Raw genomic sequence first — 12,917 nt, 5'->3', positions numbered from 1 at the left:
AAAAATTAGCAAGGTGTGGTGGTGGGTGCCTATAATCTCGGCTACTCAGGAGGCTGAGGCAGAAGAATCGCTTGAACCTAGGAGGTAGAGGTTACAGTGAGCCAAGATTGTGCCATTGCACTCTAGCCTGGGCAACAAGAGGGAGACTTCATCTGAAAAAAAAAGAATATGGTCTTCTTACCGAAGCTAGTTAGGCACCATCAACTAAGAGAGACAAGCATGGGGCCAAAGACAGCAATCGGATTTTAAAATTATGTCTAGGAAAGAACTGGAAAGAGGACCACTTTTGTAAAACAGCTCTGCCTTGGCTTGCTCTATTGATAAGCTTACACAAATCAATAGAGGCAAAGACTTGAATTGCAACTTCTCTGAGCCCTGGCACAACACCTTGTCATCCTTATGGGAGGTGTCTACGGAGCTACTAGAAAGGTATCTCTCACTCGCCTTTCTATCTCTCCAAAGAGGCCATCATGACAGTTTCTCATCACCTCCCAGGTTTTGATGATATATGAGGCTTTCTGCCCCACTCCCCTCATGATAGGACTGAAGACTATGAAAGCACTAGCTGCCATCTAGATTTGGCTTCTTAGCAATGGAGTATCTCACAGGTCATATCGAAATCATCAGACCCAGGGAGATGGTATCTTCACTTATTCTTCTCTGTTGCTATTTATAGAAGTAATAATAAACCATCTAAATCTAAAAATGTCTCAAGTATGTTCACTGGTGGAATCAGGCCCTACCCTTGACCTTGTTTTGTATGTGTGAGGTTGAAAACTACCACGTGAAAGTGACTGGAAGCAAATAGATCTGAAGATTACAAACATTTTGAGATAATTGCTTTCTGAACCAAACCAGAAACCTGGAGTATTCAGACTGTGATACAGTCCTCAAGTTTTCACAGCACAAGTAGGTGAAAAGTCATATAGCCCCAAGGAGCACGAACTCCTCAATACCCAGATATGGATAGAGAGGGTAATAGAAAATGAAGTTCTGGAGGGACGGACTCAAGATGGTGCGGTGAGAACAACCCAGGATTGAAGCTCTCGGTGAACGTGTGGAGGGTGAGTCAGGGCCACATTTCCAGACAGATCTTTCTTGCCCACAAAATGGGGAAATTCCCAGGTATAAAAGAGACACAGGGTGCCAGCGAAGAGGTTTTGGCTGGTGCAGCCGGCAGCCAGCGCTACAGCGCGGCGGTGCTCCACAGTGCTTTGCGCAAAGGGCACAGGTCTGGGTGCCCTGTTGAACCGGCAATCTGAGACTTGAGAGGGCAGATTGGCATATCCATCTGGTTGAACGGTACTTGGACAGTGAGCCAGGCCAGGAGATTCCAGTGAAACGGCGTTTGGGCCAGTGCAGTGGGACAAACAAAACGGCGATTCCAAACGCTCCAGGTGGAGAGTTTCACTGCGGGAACAGCTGAACCCAGGACGGTACAGCTCGGTGGGGGAGTGGCGTCCACCATTACCGAGGCAATCTGCTCCTACTGAGGTACACACCCATTGCTGACTCAGCCTGCCATTGCTGAGGCAACCCGCCACAACAGAGAGACCCCGCCGCAGGGCGTAGCCCGTGGCAGCAGGGTGGAGACTGCAGCAGCAGGGCAGAGCCTGCAGCAAAAGGGCAGACCTCACACCAGCAGGGTGGAGCCTCGGCAGGCAAATAGTGCCTAGACTGCCTCCTAGCTGGGCAGGCCAGTGCAACAGACACTCATAAAGAAAGCCCCAACCCCCTGAGACAGAGCATCTGAGAAAAAAAGGGTTTTTTTTTAATGAGTTCTGCTGTAGCAGAATTAAACGTAGCAGCCTAACAGCCCTGAATGAACAACAGAGCCCACAGCTCAGCACTTGAGCTCCTATAAAGTACAGACTGTCTCCTCAAGCAGCTCCCTGACCCCTCTATATCCAGAAGACTGACATTTGGCAGGCATCATTCTGGGACAAAGATAGCAGAAAAAGAAACTGGTAGCATCCCTCACTGTTCCGCAGCTGCTACAGGTGCACCCCAGACTAGCAGGGCCTGGAGTGAACCTCAGCAGTAGTACAGTAAAGGGGCTAGACTGGTAGAAGGAAAACCAAGTAACAGAAATAATTCATCATCAACAATCTGGGCGTCCACTCAGAGACACAATTGAAAAATCAGCAACTACTCAGACGACAGGTGGATAAATCCACAAAGATGGGAAGAAACCAGAGCAAAAAGGAGGAAAACACCCAAAACCAGAACACCTCGCCTCCTACAAAGGATCAAAACTCCTCACCAGCAAGGGAACAAAGCTGAATGGAGAATGACTGTGACGAAATGACAGAATTAGACTTCAGAAGGTGGATAATGAGAAACTTTTGTGAGCTAAAAGAACATGTTTTAAATCAATGCAAAGAAACTAAGAACCTTGAAAAAAGATTCAAGGAAATGATAACAAGAATGGATAACTTAGAGAGGAATATGAATGAATTGAAGGAGCTGAAAAACACAATACGAGAACTTCGCAAAGCATGCACAAGTTTCAACAGCCGAATTGACCAAGCAGAGGAAAGAATATCAGAAGTCGAAGACCAACTCAATGAAATAAAACGAGAAACCAAGATCAGAGAAAAAAGCACAAAAAGGAATGAACAAAGTGTCCAAGAAATGTGGGACTATGTGAAGAGACCTAACCTATGTTTGATAGGCGGACCAGAATGTGATGAAGAGAATGAATCCAAGCTGGAAAATACTCTTCAGGATATTATCCAGGAAAATTTCCCCCACCTAGCAAGACAGGCCAACACTCAACTGCAGGAAATGCAGAGAACACCACAAAGATATTCCACAAGAAGAGCAACCCCAAGGCACATAATCGTCAGATTCACCAGGGTTGAAATAAAGGAGAAAATACTAAGGGCAGCCAGAGAGAAAGGTCAGGTCACCCACAAAGGGAAGCCCATCAGAATCACAGCAGATCTCTTGGCAGAAACTCTACAAGCCAGAAGACAGTGGGGGCCAGTATTCAACATGCTTAAAAAAAGAACTTTCAACCCAGAATTTCATATCCAGCCAAACTGAGCTTAGTAACTGAAGGAAAAATAAAATCCTTTGTGAACAAGCAAGTACTCAGAGATTTTGTCACCACCAGGCCTGCTTTACAAGAGCTCCTGAAAGAGGCACTACACATAGAAAGGAACAACTAGTACCAGCCATTCCAAAATCACACTAAATGCTAAAGAGCATCAACATAATGAAGAATCTACATCAACTAATGGGCAAAAAAGCCAGCTAGCCTCAAAATGGCAGTATCAAATTCACACATAACAATATTAACCCTAAATGTAAATGGACTAAATGCACCAATCAAAAGACACAGACTGGCAAATTGGATAAAAAACCTAAACCCATGAGTGTGCTGTATCCAGGAAACCCATCTCACATGCAAGGATACACAAAGGCTCAAAATAAAGGGATGGAGGAAGATTTACCAAGCAAATGGAGAGCAAAAAAAAAAAGCAGGAGCTGCAATTCTCATCTCTGATAAAATAGACTTTAAAGCAACAAAGATCAAAAGAGACAAAGAAGGACATTACATAATGGTAAAAGGATGGGTACAACAAGAAGAGCTAACGATCCTAAACATATATGGACCCAATACAGGAGCACCCAGATACATAAGGCAAGTTCTTAATGACTTACAAAGAGACTTAGACTCCCACACAATAATAGTGGGAGACTTTAATACTCCACTGTCAATATTAGACAGATCAACCAGACAAAAAATCAACAAGGATATCCAGGGCTTGAACTCAGACCTGGAACAAGCAAACCTGATAGACATCTACAGAACTCTCCACCCCAAATCCACAGTATGTACATTCTTCTCAGCACCACATCACACCTACTCTAAAATTGATCACATAATTGGAAGTAAAGTACTCCTCAGCAAATGCAAAACAACTGAAATCATAACAAACAGTCTCTCAGACCATAGTGCAATCAAGTTAGAACTCAGAATTCAGAAACCAACCCAGAACAGCACAGCTTCATGGAAACTGAACAACTGGCTCTTGAATGTTGACTGGATAAACAATGAAATGAAGGCAGAAATAAAGAAGTTCTTCGAAACCAATGAGAACGAAGACACGACATGCCAGAATCTCTGGGACACATTTAAAGCAGTCTCTAGAGGAAAATATATAGCAATAAGTGCCCATATGAGGAGAATGGAGAGATCCAAAATTGACACCCTATCGTCAAAATTAAAAGAGCTAGAGGAGCAAGATAAAAAAAAAAACTCAAAACCTAGCAGAAGACAAGAAATAACTAAGATCAGAGCAGAACTGAAGGAGATAGAGACACAAAAAAACCCTTCAAAAAATCAATAAATCCAAGAGCTGGTTTTTTGAAAAGATCAACAAAATAGACAAACCACTAGCCAGATTGATAAAAAAGAAAAGAGAAAACAACCAAATAGATGCAATAAAAAATGATAAAGGGGAAATCACCACAGATTCCGCAGAAATTCAAACCATTATCAGAGAATATTACAAACAACTCTATGCACATAAACTAGTAAACCTGAAAGAAATGGATAAATTCCTGGACTCCTGTGTCCTCCCAAGCCTAAACCAGGAGGAAGCTGAAACTATGAATAGACCAATAACAAGGGCAGAAGTCGAGCCAGCAATTAAGAGCCTACCACACAAAGAAAGCCCAGGTCCTGATGGGTTCACAGCCGAATTCTACCAGACACACAAAGAGGAGCTGGTACCATTCCTTCTGAAACTATTCCAAATAATCCAAAAAGAGGAAATCCTTCCCAAATCATTTTATGAGACCAACATCATCCTGATACCAAAACCCGGCAGAGACCAAACAAGAAAAGAAAACTTCAGGCCAATATCCATGATGAACATAGATACAAAAATCTTCAATAAAATATTGGGAAGTAACAGCAAATCAAAAAACTTATCCATCATGATCAAGTAGGATTCATCCCGGGGATGCAAGGCTGGTTCAACATACACAAGTCTATCAACGTAATTCACCACATAAACAGAACCAAAAACAAAAACCACATGATTATCTCAATTGACGCAGAGAAGGCCTTTGAAAAATTCAACAGCCCTTTATGCTAAAAACCCTCAATAAACTCGGTACCAATGGAACGTATCTGAAAGTAATAAAAGCTATTTACGACAAACCAACAGCCAATATCATACTGAATGGGCAAAAACTGGAAGCATTCCCTTTGAAATCTGGCACTAGACAAGGATGCCCTCTTTCACCACTCCTATTTAATATAGTACTGGAAGTTCTAGCCAGAGCAATCAGGCAAGAAAAAGAAATAAAGGGCATTCAAATAGGAAAGGTGGAAGCCAAATTGTCTCTATTTGCAGACGACATGATAGTATACCTAGAAGACCCCATCACCTCAGCCCAAAAGCTCCTGAAACTGATAAGCAACTTCAGCAAAGTCTCAGGATATAAAATCAATGTGCAAAAACCACAAGCATTCCTCTACACCAATAACAGACTTAAAGAAAGCCAAATCAAGAATGAACTGCCATTCACAGTTGCTACAAAAAGAATAAAATACCTAGGAATACAACTAACAAGGAACGTAAGGAACCTCTTCAAGGAAAACTACAAAACTGCTCAACGAAATAAGAGAGGACACAAACAGATGGAGAAACATTCCATGTTCATGGTTAGGAAGAATTAATATCGTGAAAATGGCTATACTGCCCAAAGTAATTTACAGAATCAATGCTATCCCCATCAAGCCACCATTGACTTTCTTCACATAACTGGAAAAAACCACCATGAACTTCATATGGAACCATAAGAGCCCGCATAGCCAAGTCAATACTAAGCAAAAAGAACACAGCGGGGGGCATCACACTACCGGATTTCAAACTATACTACAAGGCTACAGTAATAAAAACAGCATGGTACTGGTACCAAAACAGAGATATAGACCAATGGAACAAAACAGAGGCATCGGAGGCAACACAACATATCTACAACCATACAATCTTTGATAAACCTGACAAAAACAAGCAATGGGGAAAGGATTCCCTGTTTAATAAATGGTGTTGGGAAAACTGGCTAGCCATGTGCAGAAAGCAGAAACTGGACCCCTTCCTGACACCTTACACTAAAATTAACTCCAGATTGATAAAAGACTTAAACATAAGACCTGGCACCATAAAAACCCTACAAGAAAATCTAGGCAAAACCATCCAGGACATAGGAGTAGGCAAGGACTTCATGAACAAAACACCAAAAACATTGGCAACAAAAGCCAAAATAGACAAATGGGGCCTAATGAAACTCCACAGCTTCTGCACGGCAAAAGAAACAGTCACTAGAGTGAATCCGTAACCAAGAGAATGGGAAAAAATTTTTGCAGTTTACCCATCTGACAAAGGGCTGATATCCAGAATTTACAAAGAACTCAAACAGATTTACAGGAAAAAAACAAACAAGCCCATTCAAAAATGGGCAAAGGATATGAATAGACACTTTACGAAAGAAGACATATATGAGGCCAACAATCATATGAAAAAATGCTCATCATCACTGGTCATCAGAGAGATGCAAATCAAAACCACATTGAGATACCATCTCACGCCAGTTAGAATGGCAATCATTAAAAAATCTGGAGACAACAGATGCTGGAGAGGATGTGGAGAAAAAGGAACACTTTTACACTGTTGGTGGGAGTGTAAATTAGTTCAACCATTGTGGAAGATAGTGTGGCGATTCCTCAAGGCCTTAGAAATAGAAATTCCATTTGACCCAGCAATCCCATTACTGGGTATATATCCAAAGGACTATAAATCATTCTAGTATAAGGACACATGCACACAAATGTTCACTGCAGCACTGTTTACAATAGCAAAGACCTGGAACCAACCCAAATGCCCATTGATGATAGACTGGATTGGGAAAATGTGGCACATATACACCATGGAATATTATGCAGCAATCAGAAATGATGAGTTCGTGTCATTTGTAGGGACATGGATGAATCTGGAGAACATCATCCTCAGCAAACTGATACAAGAACAGAAAATGAAATACCGCATATTCTCACTCATAGGTGGGTGATGAACAATGAGAACACATGGACACAGGGAGGGGAGTACTAAACACTGGCGTCTACTGGGGGGAAAAGGGGAGGGTCAGCGGGGGCGGGAGCTGGGGAGGGATAGCCTGGGGAGAAATGCCAAATGTGGGTGAAGGGGAGAAAGGAAGCAAAACACACTGCCATGTGTGTACCTATGCAACTGTCTTGCATGTTTCGCACATGTACCCCAAAACCTAAAATGCAATAAAAAATAAAAAATAAAAAAAAAAAAGAAAATGAAGATCCTCCCGAAGGAGGTACCAGCGATCTTGGAGACCAATGAGCAAAGGAGCTCCTGTCAGAGAACAGAATCTGATCTAATCAGAACCCCCAGTTGAGAGCCTCCTAGTGCCTGCCCAACTTCAAATTTGATACTGACTCATGATGGTTGTGGGTCTCCACTTCTCTTTTTTCTGAAAGGGAGTTTTATTGTTGTTATTCTATTTGTGCCTCCTCATTCCCCATTGTGTAGCAGAAGTGTGCTTGGGCAGGGAGGGACAAAGACATGTCTTTTGAGTCCATGTGTTACTGGTGATCCTTGCAGAGACCACGTGGAAACCCTTAGTGTCCCACCCATACCCCCTCACCCTTAGCACAGGACACTTCCAGCTGCCAGCATCTGTGTTCCTTGCATGAAGGCATTCTGTAGCACCAGGAATCTGCTCTGCCACCTGCACAGTAGGCCAGAGGGCTAGAGGATTTATGACCCATGGGGGAAAAACCCTCCAACAATGGCTGACAGGAGTTGGTGCACAAAAACCCTTGTTTGCATGTCCATGGATGGGATATCTACTCTGTCTCTCAGAGTTTCCCCAATAGAATTAAGCCCCAGTCTCCACAGTGGCAATTGACTTGTTAACACATTCTTTAGATGCCTTTTCTCCATCTCAGATCTCTACTTTTTTTTTTAAGACTGAATTTCGCTCGTGTTGTCCAGGCTGGAGTGTTGAAAATGGCAGAGCCTCTCTCAGCCTGGATCTCTGAATGACTGAATGGAGCTATGAATGCGAACTCCCCACTCCCACCCCAACAAATCACCACGATTGCTGCCAGATGGGCTTTATGTTAGTAAGACATAAACTCTTACTGTGTTAACCCATTAAGGTTTTGGAGCTTTGTTATTATAGCAGCTAGTGCGAATCTAACCAATTCTGAACTTGGAAACAGTTTAAACAAACACGTTGCTCCCCTGCAAAACATGCCATTATTACTTCAAGATCCCTTGGAAAGGGAAAAGTGTGAAATTGCTCCAGAGACAAATGCTAGAGGCCATATGAGGAAGAGCATAGACTATGGAAGCAGGCTGCCTAGTTTGAATGCCAGCTTGGACATCTACTAGCTACCTGACCTTGGGCAAGTCACTGGTTAACCTCTCTGTGCTTCACTTTCTCTTTGTACAAAAAGGGGATAGCAATAGCCTTGTGGGGTTACTATCAATTAACATTTGGAAAGCACTTAGCACAGTGCTCAGTACACAGTTAATAATAAATTTATAAATTCCCAGTTTTCCAAAGACCATCTTTGTCATGAAGTTTTGAACTGCTTCCCACCATACAAGCATCTAGTCTTCCTTCTGATTTGCTATTTGTGAGAGCCTGTACCAAGGCACAGAAATGACTTTAGCACTTTGGATGTCCTATCTTTGCAATATGACTTTGTCCCAGTACACATGAAGTTTTCAGAGTTTGATCTAATCTAGGGTCAGGGACACAGTGGCCACTATTGGATTTAGGCTGTGTTAGTTTTAGGTGGATAATTAACCTTAGGAGGAATGATCACCTCTGGACTTTATTTGGTTTTTGTCTACAGGCCTGCCAAGGAGATTGCTCAACTCATGTTTGAGATATTTGTGTGCATTTACTGATCTAGCTGATAATTTTTTGAGCCCAATATTATATCAGACACTATTTTCCAACCTAGAATTAGAATGTTGGACAAGAAAAAAGTGATCTCTATCCTCATAGACTCTATTTCCTTTCAAAGGTATGAATAAGTGAAGGGAGAGCCAGGACATTTAAAGATGAGCCACTCTGCACAAGGCCAAGGGACATCTGGCTTTGCCTGAGCAGAGGGCCACTGCTGGCTTACAGAGAAACTGAGCTGATGGCAGTCTCGGGGCTGGAAAAACAGAAGTGGAGGCAAGATCCCAGTGAGAAGGGAGAAGCAGAGAACTAAGTTTGACAAAGGGCCAGTTTTCTCCTTAACATACTGGGCACAATTTGAAGTTCCATGGAATGGGAGAGAAAAAGATAATACTGGCCAGGCGCGGTGTCTCAAGCCTGTAATCGCAGCACTTTGGGAGGCAGAGGTGGGCAGATCACAAGGTCAGGAGATTGAGATCATCCTGGACAATATGGTGAAGCCCCCATCTCTACTAAAAATACAAAAAAATTAGCCGGGCATGGTGGCAGGAGCCTGTAGTCCCAGCTACTCAGGAGGCCAAGGCTGGAGAATCCCTTGAACCTGAGAGTCGGAGGTTGCAGCGAGCCGAGATCACACCACTGCACTTCAGCCTGACAACAGAGCAAAACTCCATCTCAAAAAAAAAAAGAAAAAGATAAAGATAATGCCACACTTTGAAGAGGCTTCAATAAATATATCAAGTATATGAGTTTCCTGTTTTTTAACTGCCTTTAAAAAAACAAACAAACAAACAACAGCAAAAAAAAAAAAAAAAAAAAAAAAGAGAAGCCAGACATGGTGGCTCATATCTGTAATTGCAACACTTTGGGAAGCCAAAGTGGGCAGATCACTTGAGGCCAGGTGTTCGAGACCAGCCTGGACAACACAGTAAAGTCCCATCTCACCTAAAACAAATAAACAAAAAACAATTCGCTGGGTGCTATGGCTCATGCTTGTAATCCCAGTTACTGAGGAGGCTGAGGCAGGAGAATAACTTGAACCTGGGAGGAAGAGGTTGCAGAGGGCTGCAATCTGGGCAATAGAGTGAGAGTCTGAAAAAGAAAAAAAAAGAAAGAGAGAGAGAGACAGAGAGAGAAAGAGAGAGAGAGAGGGAGAAAGTCAACAGAGCAGAAATCAATGAAATGATAAATGAATGTCCAGTAGAGAAAATCAGCAAAGCCAAGGTTGATTCTCTGAGAAAATTAATGATATAGATAAAATCCTGGCAATACTAATCAAGGAAAAGTAGAAAAGTAGTAACATAGTAAACATAAATCACCAATATCAACAATAAAAAGAGAGATCCTCCACATACTAAAAATGTCAAAGGATAAGGTTATGAATGGTTTTATATCAATAAATTTGAAATTTTGATAAAATTGACACATTTCTTAAAAAAACAAAACTCACCAGCATTGAAGCTTGAAGAACCATAGAATCTGGATATTTCTCTAGCTCAATCTGTTATGAAAAACTTTTCCACAAGTAAAACTCTAAACACAGATGACTTAACTGGTGAAGCCTTCCAAACGTTTAAGAAATAAAGAACTCTATTCTTACACAGTATCTTCCAGAGAATAAGAAAAGAAGTAGCATATTTCAGTTCATTTTATGAGCCGTTATAACCTTGAAACCAAACTTTTACGGACATTAAGATAAAGAAAACTGCAGAATAATTTCTCTCATCAACACAAATGCAAAAAATCCTTAAAAAAAGTAATCAAGATCAGCAATATGTAAAAAATGTTATACATAATAGCCAGGTGGGATTTATTCCAGGAATGTAAGAGTAGATTAACCTTTAAAAATCAATTAAAGGAAAAAACAAAAAAAGAAAACAACAACAAAAATCAATTAAAGGAGCCCAAGCGTGGTGGTGCACACCTGCAGCTCCAGCTACTTGGGAGACTGAGGAGGGAGGATCACTTGAGCCTAGGAGGTGGAGCCTTCAGTGAACTACGATCCCACAACTGTACTCCAGCCTGGGCAATAGAGCAAGACCCCATTAAGCAAGAAGAAAGAGAAAGAAAGAGAGAGAGAGAGAAAAAAAGAAAGAGGCAGGGAGAGAGGGAGGGAAGAAAGAAGGGAGGGAGGGAGAGAGGGAGAGAGGGAGGGAGGGAGGGAGGGAGGGAGGGAGGGAGGGAGGAAAAAAAACAGGAAAAGGAATGAAAGAAAGAGAATTACAGAAGTTCACCACATTAGCATAAAAAGAAAAGGGAATCATATGATTACCTTAGGTGCAGAAAAAATACTCAACAAAATGCAACATCCATTCATGATTTAAAAAAAAAAATCAGCAACCCAGGAAGGAAGGAAAGATCCCTGATAATGGTTAATAATATTTAAAACAAAACAAAACACCAGCAAAATGTTTGCATAATGGAGAAGTATTGAAAACTTTCCCTATCACCACTTTTACTGAATATTGTATTAACAGTTTGGCAGTATCTGTTAAAGCTGAACATACATCTGCTTCATGATATATGGGGAAACCCTGCAGTAATGCATACCTAAGTGCACTAAAAGACGTGTAGTAGAATGTAATGTAAGTTCTAGTTAGTGCAGTAAGTCAAGAGAAAAAAGACTCCTAAGGATGTGAAAGGAAAAAGCAAAACCGTTATTATTCATGTAAGACATAAGGATGTAAATAGAAAAGAAGCAATTCCAACTAATAAGACAATTCAGCAAGATCATTGGATTCAAGGTCAATATACAAAAACCAATTGTTTTTTTTCTGCAGATGCCAGCAACAGATAGAAAATGAAATTAAAATTATATTCACAGCAGCAGTCTCCATAAGAGCCCAAACTGAAGACTACAGCCATCAGGAGGAAAGACAAAATGTGCTGCATACACAGTGTAGAATCTGCAACACCGGGAATGAATGCAGGGCAGCTATACACAGCATAGGTGAATCTCACACAGACTCTCCAGTGAAAGAAGCCAAACACAAAATTGTATGCATGGTATGATTCCATCTGTATAAAGCTCAGAAATCAACAGAATTAGTCTATGTGTTAGAGGTCAAGATAATGGGTACCTTTGTGGGAGGGAGAATGGGAAGTGAGTGAAAGTCAGCTGTTAATGTTCTGTTTCTTGATGGAGGCGCTGGTTATGTGGTTGTGTTCATTTGATGATAATTAAGCTGTACATTTATTTAGCATATGTGATATTTTATGTACATTTATTATACTTTAAAAGTTCTTAAAATTTCATTTAAATTCAGATTTTCTCCAGGCAGAAGTCACAGACCTGAGCAGGATGGGGCTACAGGGGTGAGGAGAGGCAGCCCTCTCTGGGGCTTCACCTGACCTCGGCCTTCCAGAGCAAAGGGCTGCTGAGGACAGTGTCATTTGGGTCGAGTTTTTGAGAGGACACAGGAGTAGTCCATTCTCCCAGTGGAAACCCTTTGGGAGAGAGTCTGAGAATCCCTGACAATTGTGTTCAAAACGTTCCCCGCTTCCAGGGGGAAGGGCCCACAGTTTCCACCCTATGTACTGCACCGGAATCCCGAGGATTTGGTGTTTTTGAAATGTTTAGGAATTGCTGGGCTAGGTGAGGGTCCGGGGGTCAGAAACCTGTGTACTGGCAACTCACCTGGGACCCCCGGCGGATCTGTCTCTGGGTTGTAAGGTGGCCAGACCAGCGAGCTTCGAAACTGCTCAGGCTCTGAGGTGCGGCCCCCTCGCCGGAGATGCAACCTCGCAGACCCGGGCGCTGGGCAGGGGACTGGAGAGGGGCTGGCATCTTGCAGCCCTTCGGTCCCGCGGAGGGCACGGGCTGCTCGCTGGCTGCCCCGGGGGAGGAGTGGGAGGAGTGGCGAGGGCTATCAGCCCTGGCGGGCGAACCTTTCCCAGGAGGCGCTGCTTGCTCCAGCGGGGTAAAGCCTGACGAGGCGCGAGAGCGG

General features: G+C 42.5%; 1 protein-coding gene across 9 annotated transcripts in view; it reads right to left on the bottom strand.

Annotated features, from left to right (window-relative positions):
* Window positions 1–12,917, bottom strand: part of TOPBP1 (DNA topoisomerase II binding protein 1) — a 172,569-nt gene that overhangs the window by 68,803 nt on the left and 90,849 nt on the right. For 3 of the 9 annotated variants that reach the window (XM_035278452.3, XM_078354199.1, XM_035278451.3), the window contains exon 1: window positions 12,608–12,819. The exons of the other annotated variants lie outside the window; for them this stretch is intronic. Coding sequence is in view for 1 of the 3 variants with exons in the window: in XM_035278451.3 (XP_035134342.1) it covers window positions 12,608–12,757 (150 nt within the window). In the remaining 2 variants the exon portion in view is untranslated. Of the gene's footprint in view, window positions 1–12,607; window positions 12,820–12,917 lie in introns of those variants that run through there. 9 annotated transcript variants of the gene reach the window in all.

The sequence above is a fragment of the Callithrix jacchus genome, chromosome 17, assembly GCF_049354715.1.
Source record: "Callithrix jacchus isolate 240 chromosome 17, calJac240_pri, whole genome shotgun sequence".
NCBI lineage: Eukaryota > Metazoa > Chordata > Mammalia > Primates > Cebidae > Callithrix > Callithrix jacchus.
Note: the sequence above shows the minus strand (reverse complement) of the source record. Positions and strands in the feature narration are given on the sequence as shown.